Source organism: Ornithorhynchus anatinus, chromosome 2 (assembly GCF_004115215.2).
Source record: "Ornithorhynchus anatinus isolate Pmale09 chromosome 2, mOrnAna1.pri.v4, whole genome shotgun sequence".
Taxonomy (NCBI): Eukaryota; Metazoa; Chordata; class Mammalia; order Monotremata; family Ornithorhynchidae; genus Ornithorhynchus; species Ornithorhynchus anatinus.
In genome coordinates, this window is record NC_041729.1 from 27,212,269 (window position 1) to 27,231,322 (window position 19,054).

At 57.1% G+C, this 19,054-nt stretch overlaps 2 protein-coding genes across 3 annotated transcripts in view; one reads left to right on the forward strand and one right to left on the reverse strand.

Annotated features, from left to right (window-relative positions):
- Positions 1-8,741, reverse strand: part of RABEP2 (rabaptin, RAB GTPase binding effector protein 2) — an 11,921-nt gene extending 3,180 nt beyond the window's left edge. Inside the window, exons 1-7 of the mRNA XM_029057513.2 lie at positions 8,653-8,741; positions 6,639-6,863; positions 1,576-1,733; positions 1,228-1,347; positions 682-1,038; positions 422-538; positions 204-302 (exon numbers count right to left, since the gene is read on the reverse strand). Coding sequence (XP_028913346.1) covers positions 204-302; positions 422-538; positions 682-1,038; positions 1,228-1,347; positions 1,576-1,733; positions 6,639-6,863; positions 8,653-8,707 — 1,131 coding nt within the window. The 5' untranslated portion in view covers positions 8,708-8,741. The remainder of the gene's footprint in view (positions 1-203; positions 303-421; positions 539-681; positions 1,039-1,227; positions 1,348-1,575; positions 1,734-6,638; positions 6,864-8,652) is intronic.
- Positions 8,742-10,914: 2,173 nt separating this feature from the next.
- Positions 10,915-18,655, forward strand: CD19 (CD19 molecule). 2 transcript variants are annotated; one of them, XM_029057515.1, is made up of 15 exons: positions 10,915-11,044; positions 11,214-11,498; positions 12,034-12,282; positions 13,215-13,520; positions 13,721-13,828; positions 14,065-14,113; positions 14,786-14,853; positions 16,151-16,291; positions 16,810-16,923; positions 17,205-17,285; positions 17,561-17,617; positions 17,698-17,754; positions 17,910-17,996; positions 18,134-18,250; positions 18,500-18,655. In XM_029057515.1, exons 1-14 carry the CDS (start codon positions 10,960-10,962, stop codon positions 18,223-18,225), a joined length of 1,779 nt encoding a protein of 592 aa, XP_028913348.1. In that variant the 5' UTR covers positions 10,915-10,959; the 3' UTR covers positions 18,226-18,250; positions 18,500-18,655. The 2 variants fall into 2 exon arrangements, with proteins under 2 accessions (XP_028913348.1, XP_028913347.1); XM_029057514.1 differs by having other exon boundaries at positions 18,134-18,655.
- The last annotated feature ends 399 nt before the right edge of the window (positions 18,656-19,054 follow it).

The following is a 19,054-nucleotide window of genomic DNA, read 5'->3' on the forward strand; positions in this document are numbered from 1 at the left end:
CCCTGTCCTTTGGGAGGGTGGGTCGGCAGGCTCCAGCTGGGCCCCCGTGGGAACCCAGAGCCGGGCGGGAGGGGACACGTGTGTCGGCAGCCCCCCTTCTCCGGCCAGGGACTAGCTCTGCTAGTCTTTCCCGCCCCGCTCCCTAGGAGACAGGCCTCGGCCCGCTTTCCGAGCGCCCCTAGTTTGTCCCACGCCTCCCTCACCATCTGCTGCTGTGCCCTCTCCTGGGCCTGGCTGACGGTGCCCTGCAAGGACTGCAGGAGACGCTCTGAGTTCTGGATTTGGTCGAGCAGCACCTGCACCTGGAGGAAGGGAGGCGGATGGGGTGGGGTTGGGCCGGGCGGGGCAGGAGCGGTGGGAGAAGGGAAAGGAGCTTCGTCCAGTTCAGGGGCGAGAATGGGTGAGGAGACGGGGGCCCTACCTGCCGGGCACAGTCCTCGTTGCTCCTGTTCAGGGCCTCCTGCAGGCCATCCCGCTCCCGCCCGGCGCTCTCCAGTTGACTCTGAAGCTGCTGCACGGACTCCTGCTGTTGCCGCCCCTGTCGCGAGACACCCCCCCACTCCGCCATCAGGGAGGCCCCTTCCCCCTCCCCCCACGAGCGGAGGCGGTTTCCTCTGCAGGTCGCTCTCTGGGACGTCAGAGCCCGTCTCCCTAGCCGGGCGGCCCCGCTCCCCGACTCACCTCCAGCTGTAGCTGCTCCCACTGGTGGTCCGGGACCAGCTGGTAGCCGGAAGGCGGCAGGTATATGCCCTCGGGCACCAGGGTCCCCGTGGAGACGAGGGAGGCTGTCTCTTCCTGCTCTGGGCTGAGCCCCCTCTGGCCCCGGGGCAAGGAGGCGCTGCTGCCGGGCCCCCCGAGCGAGAAGGAGAAGGAGGAGAGCGAGGCGCTGTCCCCGCAGTTCCGGGCAAAGGCCTCGGCGGCGACTCCCCCGTCCCCGCCCAGATCCTCCGGCTGCTCCAGCGGGGGCGACGGGTCCCGGGGCAGAGGCAGCGACTCCGCCGAACCATGCAGGGAGTGACGGCGGGGACGGAGGGAGCCCTGGGCGCGGGCCGGTCGGCAAGAGACAAGGGGAGCCCGGAGGGCTGGTCAGGGAGCGTCCCTCCCCCGTGACCCTGGCGGCCGTCCATCCGTCCTCCCGCTCGCCCGCCCACCCTGCCTCCCTCCCTCCCTCCCTCTTCCCTCACAGGCCCGCCCTCCTCGCCTCCGGAGGCGCTCCCGCCTACTCACCTCGCCCCTCCGGATCTCCTGGATCAGTTCCTCGGCCCTCAGCAGCTTCCCCTTCAACTCGGCGATCTCCTGCTCCATGGGCAGCACGATCTCTCGCAGCTTCTCAGAGTCCTCGTGGGCCTGGAGGTGGGCGGGGCGGGAGCGGGCGAGGGCATCACCCGCAGGCCCCTTCCCCACTCACACGCTGCCCCGGGGGTCGGGGGGAAACGGGGGGTCGGGGAGGCCCCTTCCGCCCTCCCACCTCACCTCAGGGACACCTCCCGGCTTAGGGCTCCCTCGCGCTCTCCAAGAACGCAGCCGCCTCAGGCCCCTTGGCCGGTCCTGCCCGGGGCCGGCCCCAGCTCACACCTTCTCCATCTGCTTCTCCAAGGAGTCCAGGGGGTGAGAGCGGGTCAGCAGCTGCTTCAGCCGGCTCAGCTCCCGGTCTCGGGCCTCCCGGACCTGCTGCTCTTGCCGCCTCTCTTGCTCCAGAGACGAGATCCGAGCCTCGTAGCTGCTGATGGAGTCTTGGGGAAGGACAGAGAGAGAGAGACAGAGAGAGAAATGAGGGGAAGAGCACCGGGTGGCTTTTTTTCTCCACATCTCAGCAGGGGCTGCAATGGTGACATCCTGGGGGTTTCAGGTGTCAGAATCCCAGAAATCCGGTTTGGGCCCGCAGCTCTGGGAGCCCCGTTCAGGAGCTGATCTGGGGGTCTCCACCAGTGGGAAGGAGGCAGAGGCGGAACCACGGAAAGAGGGTGGGATTAGAAAAAAGAATTTAGGAGGAAGTTGTGTGGTAGGAAGAGGAGTCTCGTTGCAGTGTGGAAGCCTCATCCTCCCCACCTCTCACCTGCTTTCAAGATAACTATGATTGATTGACTTAAGCACGTTATCTGCCCCACCTTCAGCCCCACAGCACTTATGTACATATCCATAATTTATTTATATTCATATTTGTCTCTCTCTAAGCTGTAAACTTCTCGTGGGCACGAAACGTACCTACCAACGCTGTTATATCGTACTCTCCCGAGGGCTTAGGACAGTGCTCTTCACATGGTAAGTGCTCAATAAAGACAAGTGATTGAGATTGATTTTGAGATATACCCCCTCTACGACGTTTCTGACCTCGTTCTCTCTCACCATCATCGTCGTCATCATCATCAGTGGCATTTATCGGACACTTTCGGCGTGGAAAGTATCGTACTAAGCACTTGGGAGAGTACAGTACGATAGAGTTGGCAGACATGTTACCTGTCCACAAGGCAAGGGGAAATGCGAGATTGCAGAGAAGGATGGTCTGGTGGAGAGAACACGGGCCTGGCAGTCAGAAGGACCTGGGTTCTAATCCCAGTTCTGCCACTTGTCTGCTGTGTGATCTCGGGCAAGTCACTTAACTTCCTTCTCTGTGCCTCAGCTAATCTGGGAAATGGGACTGTGAGCCCCATGTGGGACACAGAATGTGTCCAACCTGATTATCTTGTATTTACCCCAGCACTTAGTACAGTGCCTGGCACATAGTAAGCACTTAACAAATACCATAAATGAACAACAACAAAAAAATGGAGAAAGGTCAGGGATAAGAGATGTAGATTCGGAAATCATCAGCATAGAAATGGTAGTTGAAGCCACGGGAGTGAATGAGTCCTCCACGGGATGGGATGTAGATGGGAACAGAAGAGGCCTCAGACCTGAGCCTTGAGGGATTCCCACTTGACAGAGGATGGGAAGCAGAGAAGGAGCCCGCTAAAAAGACTGAGAAGGAGTGGTCAGTGAGATAGGAGGAGAACCAGGAGAGGACAGTGTCAGTGAAGCCAAGGTCGGATAAGTTTCAAGGATAAGGGGGTGGTCGACGGTATCGAAGGCAGCTGAGAGGTCGAGGAGGATTAGCATGAGGTAGAGGTCGCCAGATGTGGTGAGAAGGAGGTCACCGGTGACCTCAGAGAGGGCTTTTTTCCATGGAGTGAAGGGGACAGAAACCAGATTGGAGGGGATCAAGGAGAGAAACGGAGGAGGCGGAGACAGCAGGTGTAGGCAGCTCTCTCTCTCGAGAAATCTGGAGAGGAACGGTAGGAGGGAGATGGAGCGATAACTGGAGGGAGCCATGAAGTCAAGGGAGGGTTTTTTAAGGATGGTGATACTTAAGCAAGTTTGAAAGAGTGGGGAAGGAGCCCTTGGCAAGTGAACGGTTGAAGATGGCAGGCAGTAGGGGAAGAAGGGAGGGGGCAAGTGACACTCTGACTGCCATCCTCGACTGTTCAACTTCTGATAGCTCTCTCCCGTCACACCCTTCAAACACGCTCACTTCTCCTCCATCCTAAAAAAAAACCCCTGTCTGGATGCCACTGCCGCCCTCCGGCTTCCACCCCATCTCCCTCCTCCCTTTCCCGTCCAAACTCGTAGAACAGGTCAGACACACTCACTACCTCCACTTCCCTCCAACTGCCTCTACAGTCTGGTTTCTGTTCCCTTCAAAGCATAATGACCCTGCACTCTCCAAGGTAACCACTGACCGCCTCCTTGCCAAGTCTAATGGACTCTTCTCGTTCTTCACTCTCCTCTGCCTCTCAGCTACCTCTGGAACGCTGAGGACCATTTCATTCATTCATTCAACAGTATTTATTGAGCGCTTACTATGTGCAGTGCACTGGACTAAGCGCTTGGAATGTACAATTTGGCAACAGATAGAGACAGTCCCTGCCCAGTGAGGGGCTCACAGTCTAATCGGGGGGGACAGACAAAAACAATAGCAGTAAATAGAATCAAAGGGATGTACATCTCATTAACAAAATAAGTAGGGTAATAAAAATATACACAAGTGAGCAGACAAGCACAGTGCTGAGGGGAGCGGAAGGGAGGGGGGAGGAGCAGAAGGAAAGGGGGGGAAAAGGGGGCTTAGCTGAGGGGAGGTGAAAGGTGAGAGGCAGCAGAGGGAAAAGGGGAAGCTCAGTCTGGGAAGGCCTCTCGGAGGAGGTGAGCTCTCAGTAGGGCTTTGAAGAGGGGAAGAGAGTTAGTTTGGCGGAGGTGAGGAGGGAGGGCGTTCCAGGACAGGGGGAAGACGTGGCCCAGGGGTCGACGGCGGGATAGGCGTGAATGGGGGACGGCGAGGAGGTGGGCGGCAGAGGAGAGGAGCGTGCGGGGTGGGCAGTGGAAAGAGAGAAGGGAGGAGAGGTAGGAGGGGGCAAGGTGGTGGAGAGCCTTGAAGCCTAAAGTGAGAAGTTTTTGTTTCGGGCGGAGGTTGATAGGCAACCACTGGAGGTTTTTAAGAAGGGGAGTGACATGCCCAGAGCGTTTCTGCAGGAAGATGAGCCGGGCAGCGGAATGAAGAATAGACTGGAGCGGGGAGAGACAGGAGGAAGGGAGATCAGAGAGAAGGCTGACACAGTAATCCAGCCGGGATATTATAAGAGCTTGCACCAGCAGGGTAGCAGTTTGGGTGGAGAGGAAAGGGCGGATCTTGGCGATGTTATGAAGGTGAGACCGGCAGGTTTTGGTGACGGATGGGATGTGTTGGGTGAACGAGAGAGCCGAGTCAAAGATGACACCGAGGAAGCGGGCCTGAGAGACGGGAAGGATGGTCGTACCGTCCACGGTGACGGGAAAATCAGGAAGAGGACAGGGCTTGGGGGGCAAGATAAGGAGCTCAGTTTTGGACATTCTTCCGAGTAATGCTATCTAACCTCGGTTTTACCACTTGGCCGATCTCCTGGTTCTCCTCTGGCCTACCCAGCCGAACCTTCTGTCTCTTTCACCGACTCTTCTTCTGCCTCCCACCCCTAACCGATGATTTCCCTCGAGGCTCCTTCCTGTGTCCCCGTCTCTTCTCACTTTCCCCCTGCTCCCCATGGGAGTTCCCACAGCTTCAATTACAACCTTTATGCAGATGATCCCCAAATTTACCTGGCTAGCCCAGATCTCTGCAAGCTCGCACCTTCTCTTCCCACGAGGAAATCACTCCGTGGACGTCCAGTCGTCAACTTAAGCTCAGGGCCTAACTCTGCCCACCTCTATTTGGTCAGTGCTCTCCGAGTCCCAGCACGAGCATCACTGGCAGGGATGAGAGTGCGAGTCAGGCTGAGCAAATCCCTAGCACTATAATCAATTCCTTCCCGTAGGATTCTCAGTGCAGAAGTCCCCCGACTGAGGTTCATCGGTCGCTCTGGATGGAAGATGCCACTGTCCACTGGATTCGGACGGCCTATACTGCTTCTGCAGCACCCCTTCCCTTCCCATTTCAGGTTGGGGATGCGTGTGGGTTCCGCAGTTTCACATATGTGCGGGTCACCCCCTGGTTGGGACTTCAACTCCCAACCCATGGGAGCAGTCAGAAAGACACCAAAGTCCCCCCCCGCCCCTCCCCAGCACCAATCCCTGCTGAAATGAACTCTAGATCCACTTTCGCTGAGGCCCGAGAAGGCGCCCCAACTAGCATATCTTGAGGTTTTCAGGTCTGTGTGGGACTTTTGAGCCCCAAACTCTGGTTCAGTCCAGTGTTTCCCAAGTCCCCACTAAATTATTCAACCAGTCAAAAGTATTTACGCAGTATCTACTGTGGGCAGAGAACCCTGTCCTGAGCACTTGGGAGAGTCCGACTGAAGACAGAACGTTCCCCGACTGCGCGGAGCTTACAGTTCAATGCAGGATGCAGACACAAAATAGTTTATGGGTTGGAGGAAGAAGAACGGAAAGATGGGGCAAGGTGAATAATGACGATGAGGGAGTCTCTCGCTCCGGTCCTGGACGTTTCAGGACCGAGAGCCCGTGCGAAGAAATTGTTCTAGTGTATGGGGCAAGTGGGTGTACGGGGGGGAAGGGTGCGAAACACTGCAAAGTGACTGCAATAATTTTATGATCGCAACCACATTTATGGCCAAAGGGCCTGCTGGGGTAGCTAACTTGGGAGCCGCCGTTAGCGAGCTACTTTCAGAATTCCCCAGGGAGCCCTTCCGCCACACGAGATGCCCGAGGCGATGCTTCGGAAAGAAATCCTTACTCCGCTGGCAGAGCGGGCATTCTCCGGTTTCTGGTAGACCGACCGGCACCATGCCCCCCAACCGAGAGAGGAGCGGTTCTCCTCGAACAGAAGCTTTGTAAATAAGGATTATAAGACAAGGAAGCCAAAGCAAAAACAGCATCAGGCGCTGCAGACAACAAACAGGTCGGCACAATGAGAGACAGGCTTTGTGGGTGCCCTGTGTGCCTGGCACCTGGTGCCGCCGTGACCTTTAAAGTCAGTTAAACACGCACCCACGGGTGAACATCACCGTCAAAAGATCATCTTTGAGTAGGAAGGGCGGACTGATTGCTCTGCGGGTCCAGGGCTGGTCCCCGACCTTCTAACCTAGGTGGGAGGTCTGCCGGGACCGGGTCCTCGAAGGAGTGGGAGGCGTCGGGAAGGGTCTGGGAAGAGAGGGAAGGGATGGGGGAGAGCTCACCTTTGAGGATGGTCTGTAGGGACGCCACCTCTTCCCGGCACTGCCTCTGCACCGCGGCCACGGCCTCGGCCTTGGTGCTCTCGCTCACTTCGGCCACGGCTTTCATGTTCTCCATCTCCGTCAGGGCTGCGCCGAGCTGGGCCCGCAGCCGGTCCACCTCCCCCGCCTCCTCGTCCTCCTCGTCCTCCTCCTCTCCCGGTTCGGCCGGTACATGGGTCACCCCCGCTAGAAATACCAGATATCGGCCGGGTTTCCTCTTCCCATTCCTCCTCTCCCCTCCCATCGCTTCACCCAATTCCTGGTCTTCCCTCCCTTTCCTGAGTCAGCCGCTCTGGGGCTCTTGGTGTGGCTCAGTGGAAAGAGCACAGGACTGGGACTCAGGAGACCAGCCTCACCGCTTGCCCGCTGGGACCTCGGACAGGTCGCTTAACTGCTCTGTGCCTCAGTTTCCCCATTTACAAAATGGGGATTTAACACCTGTTTCTCCCTCCCTCTCAGAAAGGCTGCCTCATGTGGGCCAGGGATCGTTTCCGACCTGCCTCTATCGTGTCTGCCCAGTGCAGCCCTTGTACACATTAGGCCCGGAACGAATCCTTCGGTGCCTTTCTGCCCCGTCCACGTTTCACCTCCCCGTCATCCTTCTGTCTTCCCTCTTGTGGCCTCTTTGCACCTTCCTGAGAAACCCTCTGAGGGCCGGGATGGTGTCTACTAACTCTCTTCTCCCAAAACGTTCGGGCAGAGCTGCGCCAGGTGTAAGTGCTCGATAAATCCTCCTGATTGATTATTGATTGCACTGCACCCTCCTGGAGGACTGCCCCCTCGCACCGGGCTTGATGCCCTCGTGCGGCGGGCCTGTGTGGCTCAGTGAAAAGAGTCCGGGCTTGGGAGTCGGGGGCCGTGGGTTCTAATCCCGTCTCCGCCGCTTGTCGGCCGTGTGACCTCGGTCAAGTCACTTCACTGGGCCTCAGTGACCTCATCTGTAAAATGGGCAGGAAGAGTGTGAGCCCCACGTGGGACAACCTGATCACCCTGTATCCTCCCCAGCGCTGAGTACAGCGCTTGGCATATAGTAAGCTCTTACCAAATGCCATTATTATTATTAGAACAGTGCTTGGCATATAGTAGGCACTTACTAAATGCCATTATTATTATTATTAGAACAGTGCTTGGCATATAGTAAGTGCTTAACGGCGTGGCTCAGTGGAAAGAGCCCAGGCTGGGGAGTCAGAGGTCGTGGATTCTAATCCCGGCTCCGCCACTTACCAGCTGTGTGACTTTGGGCAAGACACTGTGCCTCAGTGACCTCATCTGTAAAATGGGCATGAAGAGTGTGAGCCCCACGTGGGACAACCTGATCACCCTGTATCTTCCCCAGTGCTGGGAACAGTGCTTGGCACATAGTAAGCGCTTACCAAATGCCATTATTATTATTATTATTATAACAGTGCCTAGCACATAGTAAGCGCTTAACAGGGTGGCTCAGTGGAAAGAGCCCAGGCTTGGGAGTCAGAGGTCATGAGTTCTAATCCCGGCTCTGCCCCTTGTCAGCTGTGTGACTGCGGGCAACTCACTTCACTGTGCCTCAGTTACCTCATCTGTAAAATGGGGATGAAGACTGGGAGCCCCACGAGGGACAACCTGATTATCCTGTCTCTACCCCAGTGTTCTGCACATGGTAAGCGCTTAACAAATACCAACATTATTATCTGGAAAATGGGGATGAAGACTGGGAGCCCCACGTGGGACAACCTGATCACCCTGTATCCTCCCAGCGCTGGGAACAGTGCTTGGCACAGAGTAGGCGCTTGACAAATGCCTTTATTATTATTAACGAATACCAACATTATTATTATTAGCAGCACGTGCGTTTCCACGCCTGCGGCCTCGCGCCCGACGCTTTCCTCTCCTGCCCCGCCCCCTCCCCCCATGGCTCTCCCCCCCCCCCCGCCCCCGCCCCCCGAGCGCGCGCCCGTCGCGTGCCCGTCCCGCGCGCCCCCGTCCCGCGCGCTCCTACCTGGCCCGGGCCGGCGCGGCCGCCACCTGTCCCCGTCCGCGGCGGCCGCCGCCATCGCCTCCCCCCGAAGCCCCCACTCCCCCACTCCGATGCTCAGGCGGCCGCCCCGCCGCCGCTCCTTCCGCCTCCGCTCGGGTGTTTCCGGATCCGCTCGGCTGTTTCCGGACAAGTGGGCCCCGGGGAGTCCGAGCGGGGAACCGAAGGATCCCGAGCCCGCTCGGGAAGAGGGCCGCGCGCCCGCGAAGGGACTCGGAGGCTCCCGAAGGGACTCGGAAGTTCCCGAAGGGACTCGGAGGCCTCCGAAGGGACTCGGAGGCCCCCGTACGGACTCGGAAGTTCCCGAAGGGACTCGGAGGCCTCCGAAGGGACTCGGAGACCCCCGTACGGACTCGGAAGTCCCCGAGGGGACTCGGAAGCCCCCGAACGGAGCCGAAATGTGCCCGCCCCGCTCCCGTCTCTCCACGTGTCCCCACCACATAACCCTTGCCCCCTAAATGGCGCCAATCCATCAAGGCTTCCCGAAGGAGGTGCGACTCCTCTTCTCGGGCGAGGCCTAAGGCAGGTTTAGTCGAACCGAATCAAGTGCCCTCAACATCTCCACTTCCTCACACTTCAGGGATGTCCAGGTCGTGCTCCCCCGTTGCCTTTGCATTGTGGCCTGACCTCAAGGCCTCGTCTCTGCAGTCAGCTTCCCAGGATAGGATGGGTGGGTGGGGAAGTGGGCCCTGCCAAGGAAAGCCCAGGTCCAACCACCTGCAGGGTCCCCTGGGGCCGGGCCTGGGACAAACAGGAAGGTGGAGGCGGGTTCTGTGGGTCTTGTGCAGTAGCAGCTGGGAGATCTAGTTTCATGGTCCCCCACTTCCTCTCCCAGGGGCTCCCCAACCAGCAGCCTAGGCGTGAGGGGATGTGCGTGACAAGCCCTGTGGCCTGGTGGAGAGAGCACAGGCCTGGAAGTTAGAGGACCTGACTTCGAATCCCGGCCCCGCCACTCGATGGCTGCGTGACCTCGGTCAAGTCACCTAACTTCCTCTACGCCTCAGTTACCTCACCTGTAAAATGGGGATTGAGACCGTGACCCCCATGTGGGACAGGGATCGTGTCCAACCTGATTGTCTCGGATCTACCACAGCATTGAGTGCAGGGTCTGGCACATAATAAACCGCTTTTCTAGACAGTGAGCTCATCCCTGGGAGTTGTGGTTCTAGTTCCGGCTCTGCCACTTGTCAGCTCTGTGACTCTGGGCAAGTCACTTAACTTCTCTGTTCCTCAGTTACTTCATCTGTAGACTCTGAGCCCCAAGTAGGACAACCTGATCATCTAAGTACCAGTGCTTAGGAGAGCGCTTGGGACAAAGTAAGTGCTTAACAAATACCATCATTATTAAAGACACTGTGGACAGGGAGTGTGTCTATCAACTCTGTTGTACTCTCCCAAGAGCTTAGTACAGTGCTCTGCACACAGTAAGCACTCAATAAATATCACTGTTATTGATGATGATGATGGTGATAATATTCGGTAGAGTGGAAAGGGAATAAAGCTAAGAGATTGGATGAGGGCGGGGGGCGCTTTCTCACCAAATTGTACCGTATTTCTTCAACTCTTGAACAAGTAGCGTATTTTTCACATCAAAGGAAGGAAAATTCTTCTTGATTAATTCCCCTTGTACCTTTCTAGTTTGGGGATTGTTAAAGTCCTAATTTTTGACGTTTATTTTTATCCGTAAACATGGTTTCCATTTTTCGGCTGCTCTTTTCTCTCCCTTTTTTTAACATCGTTTTTACTCGGACTGTGTCTATCTCGGCCTTCCTTATTTTCTGGAGTGACTTGCACTTGTAGTTCACTTCTCTCCTCCCACTCTTTCAGCTGTCCATACTACTTCAGTTGTTTTTCTTTGAATATTTGCATGTGTCCTTACTTTAAGGGAGGGTGCAGGGTAATATTAGGAAGAGGGAAAAAGAGGGATATTGGAGAATGATGGAGGGAATGCGAGCTAAGGGGGAGCTGGGGAAGAATGATGGAGAGAGGGAGGGGACAGTGGGGATGCAGAGGTAACGGGGGAAAGGGTGGCGGGGGAGGAGCAGAGCTGCGGGTTCTCGGGTCATCGAACCCATTTCCCCCAACGAAGAGTCTAGGGGAAGAGATCAGTTTGGGGGGAGGGTTGGGGACTGAGCCGTGAAGTTCCTTCCTCCCTGAGGAACAGGTAGCCCGCCCCCGCCAGAGACACAGTTTGGTGGGCCCTGGCCAGCAACCTCCCCAACGTCCCCCGCGCTGAGCCAGGAGCCCGGGGGAGCCTAAGTTCAAAACGCCATGCGGCCCCCTCTCCTCCTCCTCCTCCTCCTCCTTGCTCCGGTGTGTGGAGGGGCCCGGGACTTGCTGCGGGTGGAGGTTGAAGGTAGGACCTTGAAAAGAGATCAACTCGCCTCCCGGAAGGTGGGGAAGAGCGAGGGGAGGGCCGGGAAGGAGACTCATGGCCCTGGGAAAGAGGAGAAGTTCTTCTTCAAGCCTCATGTCTTCCCTTTGCCCCCCGCCCCCCATCTCTCTCTCTCTATCTCTCTCTGTAGAGGGGGCGGATGCAGTGTTGCCCTGCCTTATTGGCCCCCGGGATGACCCGCGTGAGCAGCTGACCTGGTCCTGGGGGGGCAAGAGGATCCCTTTGCGTTGGCTGAACTCAGGAGGCCCAGGCCTGGGGGCCCGGGTCGGACCTCTGGGCATCTCCCTGATCATACTGAATGTCTCAGACAACACTGGAGGTTTCTACTTATGTGAGAAGAACCTAGAGCCAGAGAATCAGACGGAGCCGGGGAACAGAACGACGCTGGGGGCCGCAGTCAGCGTGGAGGGCAGCGGTGAGCCGGGGAGCCGGGGTCCAGGATGGCTATGGGGGTCGGGGACGGAGGGAAACCGGGAGCGGTTCTCAGCACCCAGAGGGTGGATGGAATGAGGGGTTTTCTCCTGGATCTTGGAGCCGGGAGGAAAGGGTGATGGGGAAATGAGTGTCTAGGGTCTTGTGGACAGGGATAGTGTCTACCTTCTCTGTGGCATCAATCACTTGTAATCAATCAATTGTATTTATTGAGTGCTTACCGTGTGCAGAGCACTGTATCAAGAGCTTGAGAGAAGAGTTTAACCCTACAGCAGAGTAGGTAGACACGTTGTACTCTCCCTAGCGCGTAGTTCAGTGCTCCGCACACGGTAAGTGCTCAGTGAACACCATCGATCCTTTGATTGATTTATTGTGGCTAGGAGAAATTTGGGGTAAAAAGAACAGACCCAGAGAACTGTGGGGGAGTGAGAAGGGGAGCATTCTAGACGTTCCCTATCCCAGTACTCTGTGTCTCCCTTTGCCTTTTCTTTCTTTTTATTGTGCCTCTCTCTCTTCAGATAAGCGGTTCCTGTGGAATCCCCCAAAGGAAGGAGTAGGGGATTGTGGTCCCAGGAAAGGCGTCTCCCCTAAGCCCCTTCCTTATGGGGACTTCCCCAACACGTCCGAATCGTCCGGGCCCTCTGGCCTCCCTCCCCCAAATGACTCTAATCCCCTCTTGCTGTATGTGTGGAATAGGGATGGCCCTCAGCTCTGGGGAAAGCTTCCTCCCTGTGTGGACACCGAAAGCAGCCACAACCAAACGGGAGGTAGGACTGGAAGCTTACTTTGGGCAGGGAATGTGTCCTTTTTATTGTTCTATTGTACTCTCCCAAGCGCTTAGTGCAGTAAGCACTCAATAAATACCATCGGCTGACTGACGGGCTGACCGATCTGGGGACTGGGAGAGATTTGGGGAAGCAGCGTGGCCTAGTGGAAAGAGCATGGGTCTGGGAGTTAGAGGATTTGGGTTCTAATCTCCGCTCTGCCACTTGCCTGCTCTGTGACCTTGGGCAAGTCACTGAATTTCGGGGTGCCTCAGTCTCCTCAACTGTAAAATAGGGATTCATTACCTGTTCTCCTTCCCCTTTAGACCGTGAGCCCCATGTGAGACAGGAACTGTGTTCGACCTGCTTATCATGTATCTACCCTAGTGTTTTTTTCAGCACTTGGCGTATAATAAGCGCTGAACAAATATTATTGTTATTATTATTATTATCAGAGGTGAACAGAGATCCGTGATCTGAAAACTGGGAAATGGAGGACGTGGGCTGGGAACCAGGTTTGCAGGGCAAGTGTGGTTAGGGGGTTCAGGGTTCACAATGTTGAGGGATAATGATAATAATAATAATAATATTTGTTAAGCGCTTACTATGTGCCTGGCAGTGTACTAAGCACTGAGATGGAAACAAGTAAACCTGGTTGGGCACAGTCCTTGTCCCACATGGGGCTCACAGTCTTATCCCCATTTTACAGATGAGGTAGCTGAGGCCCAAAGAAATGAAGTGACTTGCCTGAGGTCACACAGCAGACAAATGGCTGAGCCAGGATTAGAACCCAGATCCTTCGGACTCCGAGGCCCGTGCTCTATCCCTTAGGCCATGCTGCTTCCCAGGCTGGGGGCCCGGAGATGGGTTCCCGAGTTTGGGTCGGTCCAATTCCCCCCAGACTCTCCCCTGACTCCATCCTCTCTTTCCCCCAGATCCTTTGGAACTGACTTCTTCCCCTGGCTCTCCCCTCTGGCTCCCCTGCGGCTCACCCCTGGCTTCCCCATTCCAGGGCCTCGTGACCTGGGTCCTTTTCCATCCCGGGTCACTGTCCCCAACCCCACTGCTAAGCCTGGAGCTGGGGAAGGGAGCCCTGGTCCGGGAACTCTGGGTCTTGGGCACTCCGAGGGGAGGGTCCCTCCTGTTGCTGCCTCATGCCACTCCCCAGGATGCTGGGGTCTACCACTGTCACCTTGGCAACTTGACCTATGACCTTCAGCTGACCATCGTCTCCCGGCCAGGTATGTGACATCTACGAGCCTACTCTGCCACTCCCTCTTTCTCGGGATGTGAGTCTCCTTCCCAGTCTCCTTTCTGGCTGTAGAGGTCCAAGGGGCTGTGGAGGGTTGGGAGCTGGCAGGCCAGCTTGGGAGTCGGGGGGGGGTTTCCATCTCAACCCCACTAACCCCCTGCCTACCCTTCCCTCCCTTCCTGTCACCAGTGTGGCGTTGGATGCTTGGGGCCAAGGGCTGGAAGGTCCCAGCCATCGCTTTGGCCTACGTCACCATCTCTCTGGCAGTGGTGGTCATTTTCCTCCAGGTGAAGAGAGGTGAGTGTCCCCGAAACCAAAGGACCGGGCTGACCCTTAAATCCTTCACCTCTCGACTCTCAACTTCCACCTCCGACCCACTGATCCTTTGCCCGAGAATTCTGAATTCAGACTTTGACCTTCTAACCTTCCTGCCTGGCGTAAACCCCTCATCCACCATGATTCCCCAGACCTTGGGACGCCCCCAGTCCCTTGACCCCCTTGACCCCATTTCTCCTGACTCTTCTCTGACCCAGCCCTGCTTACCCGGCGGAAAAGGAAAAGGATGACTGATCTCACCAGGAGGTAACGTGACCCATCGGAATCTCACCTCTCAATCCCTGATCCCTTTCTTTCTCCATCCCTACCCTAACCGAACTCTACCCCTACTAACGGGAGTCCAAGGAGTTCTTCCTTCCGACATCTTCAGGGGGAGATGGCACCCAACCAGTCCAGCCAATAGCTTCCTGTCCCGAGGCTCCATTTCCCCCTCGATGTTCTTGTTCTTCTCGTTGGAACTAGTGAACCTTCTCCCTCTTTGGTGGGAGAGTGGGGGTTTGGGTCTCTTAGGGCCAAGGTGTTAGGAAGGAAGTCCTTCCCCTGCTAATCTCCTCACACCTGATCTGGTGGCTAGAGCTATAAATTGTGAGCCACTAGGTCCCACCTTAGCTCAGCACCGATTCCAACTGGGGCCGTGGGGTGGTGGAACTCCCTGTTCTGTGCTTCAGGGGACTCCCTGCTGAAACTAATCAATCAGTGATATTTATTGAGCACTGACTATGTGCAGAGCACTGTACTAACCGCAGGGGAGAGTACAATACAACAGTATCAGCAGAGACGTTCTTTGTCCATAACAAGCTTCCAGTCTAGAAGACTCTGTGGGGCAGAAGGGGTAGTCCCCTCTCCCTTCTCCCCAACCGCGTCTGCCGGGCGCGCGGCTCTGGCTCATTCTCCAGCTTTTATCTTGTCCCACTCCAGGTTCTTCAAGGTTACCGGAGCCACAACTCAGAATCAATATGGAAATGTGGTGACCCTCCCGGGGAACGGTCAGTGAAGCTCCTGATGCCTTTCCCTGTATGCATCCCCGCCCCAAGAAACTCCTTAACCCACCCTCTTCCAAACCCTCTCCCTGCTCCTCAGAAGCCCCTCAGCTCCCCAGATCACCTCCACGTGGTTCTTCCGAGACTCCTGGCCCCCTGAGCCTCTCCACCCTTTGGAATGGAAAATTCCTCCACGAGGCCATGTCCGGGGGCAGATACTCCAGCAGACTTTGCTGCTTCCTGTCCCTCCGGGAGGCTGGAGCCATTCCAGTCAAGCCACAGGGATGAGGACAAGAGCCCCCGGTTTGGAGAGCCCAGGAAGCTGGCTTAGTTCCGGGGCTGAGCCGGGCCGTGGGCATGTTCTGTAGCTCTTGGGACTGGGATGCCACCGAACTCGCTCCAGATTGAACTCAGGACCTCTGCTGACTTAACCCCAGGACACTTCCCCACCCACTGGGATGCCCTGGACCAGGACTCTCCCGCTGTGGATCGGTACCTCCTGGGGTGGGCCACAGCTGAGTTGGCTGCGCGGGTGGGTGGTTGAAAACCCTTAGTGTCAGTAGAGCTTCTGAGGTGGCTTCTTGGCTGGAGCATCCACCAGCCGGCCCCCGCGCTTCCTGCGCTGCTGGGCCGGGCTCTTTACTACCCTCCTGCCTGCCTTCCAAGGAGGAAGAAGATGGCTGAAGGATGGGGAGCGGCAGCAGGGAGAGGCTGGCAGAGGCGTGGACCTCTGGCTGCTGGTTTCCTCTCTCCTCCCCTCGGGGAGAGCTCTCAGGGGTCGCTGGACCGCTCCTCTGTCTCTGTCCCGTCCAGGACACCTGAGGGGCCTTGGGAAACCGCTTACTGGCAACAGCTGCTCTCTGAGAGTTTCTGGCCTCTGGACCCTGGTCAGGAACTGGGTCCTTGAGGGGTGGGGTTGGAGCCCAGCGATTCCTTCAGCTCTTCCCTCTGTGTCTGAAGTTCCCAATCTTGAAGCCGGTTCCTGAGGAGAGGAGAAGTCAAGGAAGACTCCGCTCCCCTTCCCTCCGGGAACGGAAGCCTGGGCGGTGGCGGAGTCGGCGCAAAACACGGACCCTGTGGCCCGTGGCCCTGAGAGGAATGGGAGGGCTCCCGTCCTGGCCTAGCGCCGGCCGTGGCCCGAAGAGGCAGAGTGGTGGTTGGGGAGTGGCAGTCGCCCTGTGGTCGGGTCCTGAGGTGGCAGAGGCCCCGTAGGTGGGAAGAGGTGGGTGTGTGAACACCCCTCAACTTCTTCCCCAATAGTTCCGGAAGCCCTGCAGTCACCCCATCTGTTCCCCTCCCTCAGGCCGGGCCCTCCGAAGGAAGGCAGCCCCAGGGACCGCTCAGGTGGCAGCTACTTCCTACAGAAACCTGCTTCACGGTGGTCAAGAAGACCAGGAACTGCAATTCTCTCCCATCGGCCTCGGGATGACCCCAGAAGCGGATGGTGAGTTGCCCTGAGTGGGGGAGGCTTGGAAATGAATGCCCTGAGGGCTGGGGGTCTTGAAGGAACCTGCGGGAAGTCCACTTGCCAGTTGGAGGAAGCCTCTGGGGGAACCCGGTTCCTGAAGTAGTGGAATATGTTTGTTTCAGGAAACTCGTGGGGGTGGCAACGGGGCTAGGGGTCTGGACGAGGCAGGGTGGCCAGAGAGTGAACTAGGATCTGGAGTGGGCTGGGAGAGTCCTGCAGGGGTGGGGGAGCTGGGTCTAGGACTCTCTGCTCTGCCCTGTTCCAGGGAACTAGAATAGGATTGAGGAAGAGGGGAAGGAAGAGGAAGGGGGCCAGCAAGGAGCAGAAGCAGGGGCAGGGTCTACATCCATGACAGGACCTATGGAATGAAGGCTGGGACCAGGGGGGCTGCGTTATGACAAGTGGGACTGGAAAGGTTTTGGGGCCAGGAAAAGGAGGGAAAACCAGAGGAGGTGGGTCCTTAGGGTTGGCTCATGCCCTTGTCTGTTGCTCAGGTGTGGTGGAGGAGGAGGAGGAGGAGGAGGGTTATGAAGAGCCGGATAGCAATGAGGATTCTGAGGCCTATGAGAATGGGGACTCCTTTTCAGAGCAGGACCAGCTCTCCCAAGGTAAAGATACCACCTGTCCTCCCACTGCCCCCCCACCCCTCCCAAAAAACCCCTCCACTTTCCCCTTCCCTCAGTCCGGGGCTTGGAGCTCACAGGGTGGAAACACCTGCATTCTTCGCAGTGTCCCTGGTGGTGGCCCCCTCCCCTCGGAGGCTACCGAGAACATGTAGACATGTAGGCCGTTGCCTCTGGATCCTAACTCTGTTCCCTCTTTTTCGCCCCTTCCTCTCCCCTATCATCTTCTTTCCCTTCTCACCTCCCTTCTCCTTAACCTGTTCCAGATGGATTTTGCTATGAGAATGCTGAGGGAACGTCTCAGGGGCCTGAGAATGAAGATGATGATGAAGATTCCTTCTCCGATGGTATTGAAGAAGGGCTACGGAGTGGGTTTGGGGGTGCAAGTTGGGGAGGAGGCCAGGAAGGTGTGAGATGGCAAGACACAGGAAGCTCTTTGAGAGGGGTGCAATAACACTGTTAGGTTGGAGGGTGAATGGTAGAGACGAGCATCTGAGGGACAAGAGAGGGAAGTGTTGATGGGCCTAGGAGAAGGTTGCCACCCTGCTACCTTCCTTCCCTGGTCATAACTCTGCCTCCCTCCTTCCCTGGTCACAACCTTGCCTCCCTCTTTCCCCTGCAGGTGACTCTTACGAGAATGAGGATGAGGAGCTGCCCCTGCCTGAGGCCCCAGTGACAGGTAGAGGAAGGGAACACCTCAGGGAGTGGGATTATAGGGTAGGGGTGAGAGCAGTCCTCCATGTCCCCCTCTTCCACTAGGCTTCCTGAGCCCTGGAGGCCCTTCCTGGGAGCAGAGCTGTACGGCCTTGTCCGTGGGTGAGACCCTGAGAGGGACTGATCCCCCTGACAATCCTTCCCCGATCCCTCAAATTCCTACCCCTGGCACGGATCCTGACCCCAGCCCCGGGATGGACTGCCCCAGTCCCAGCCCCTGTGAACCAGCCCTTATTCCTTCTCCCGCCCCCTCACAGGGTCTCAGTCGTATGAGGATATGAGGGGCGCCGTGTATGCAGCCCCTCAGCCCAGGCCGCTCCAGCCCCAACACAGTCGGGAGGAAGGTGAGAACCCTAGCACCCTGTCAGAATCCAAGCCACCAGGTCCCATGCCCTCTGCCCTCTGTCTCCCCCTGCCCCCTCTTTCTTCTTCCCAGAGCCCACTAAGCTCCCCATCCTCTCTCTTTTTCCGCTCCTTCCAGACGGCGACTCCTATGAGAATATGGAGGGTCCCGGAGAACCTGGGTCAGGGTGTGGGGGAGGGGGCCCGGACCCGTCCTGTACCCACCGATGACCTGCAATCCACAAACGGCCCCCAGGTGAGCCAGGAAGGAGAGGAGACCTTGGGTCAGGCAGAGCGGACCTGGATTCTGGGAAAGGAACAGAAGGGGAAGGGAGCGATGGGCTTGGACGAGTCTGCTGCTGGGAGGAGGGGAGACAGGTCTGAGAAGGAGGGTCAGGGGGTACACGGGTGTGGAACAAATCCATTCCCTGTATCATCAACTCCTTCCCCTCTGCCCTCCCTTACCATTTCCCTCCTCCTTCTCTGCTGCCCTCCTCCTCCTCAGGCCTCAGTGGAGCTCTGGACTTTGAATTCTTCTGACCCTTGATAACCCTATCAGGGGTGGGAGAGGCCACATGCTGCTTGGGATGCATGTGAATTGTGCGTGTGTTTTCATCCTTTTCATCACTATGTCTAATAAAGTCCTGATCTCCTCCCCCGAGAGGCGACTTCCGAGTGGTCGAGGGGTGGGTGCCTGCCGAGTCTGTAGCCGTGATTGGCTCCCACTTCTAGCTTCTCCATCTCCTGACCCTGCCCAGAATCCGCCTAAGGAGGTCTGAATTGAGTTTTGAGGGGAGCGGGAGAGGGCAGATTGGAGGGCCTAGAAGGGGACTGATCAGAGAAGCAGGGACGAGAGAGAAAAAGGTGAAGAAAAGGAGGTGAGGGTGGAGGGAAGGAGAGATTGAGAGAGAGGTGGGGAGTGAGAGAGAGAAAGGGGAAACTGACTCACCCAACCCCCACTTCCTCCACCACTGCCCACTGGGGCTAAGGCAGCCAGCTCTAGTCTGCTGAGATTCGAGCACTGGCAGAATCTCCAGATGGCAGCAGCCAAAAGCCACTA

Bases quoted from the DNA above. Each gene is read 5' to 3' on its own strand.
- CD19 (XM_029057514.1), top strand. From the start codon at position 10,960: ATGCGGCCCCCTCTCCTCCTCCTCCTCCTCCTCCTTGCTCCGGTGTGT. The intron at 16,292-16,809 runs GTGAGTTGCCCT...TCTGTTGCTCAG, and splicing joins GATGACCCCAGAAGCGGATG to GTGTGGTGGAGGAGGAGGAG. The intron at 17,755-17,909 runs GTGAGACCCTGA...GCCCCCTCACAG, and splicing joins CTGTACGGCCTTGTCCGTGG to GGTCTCAGTCGTATGAGGAT.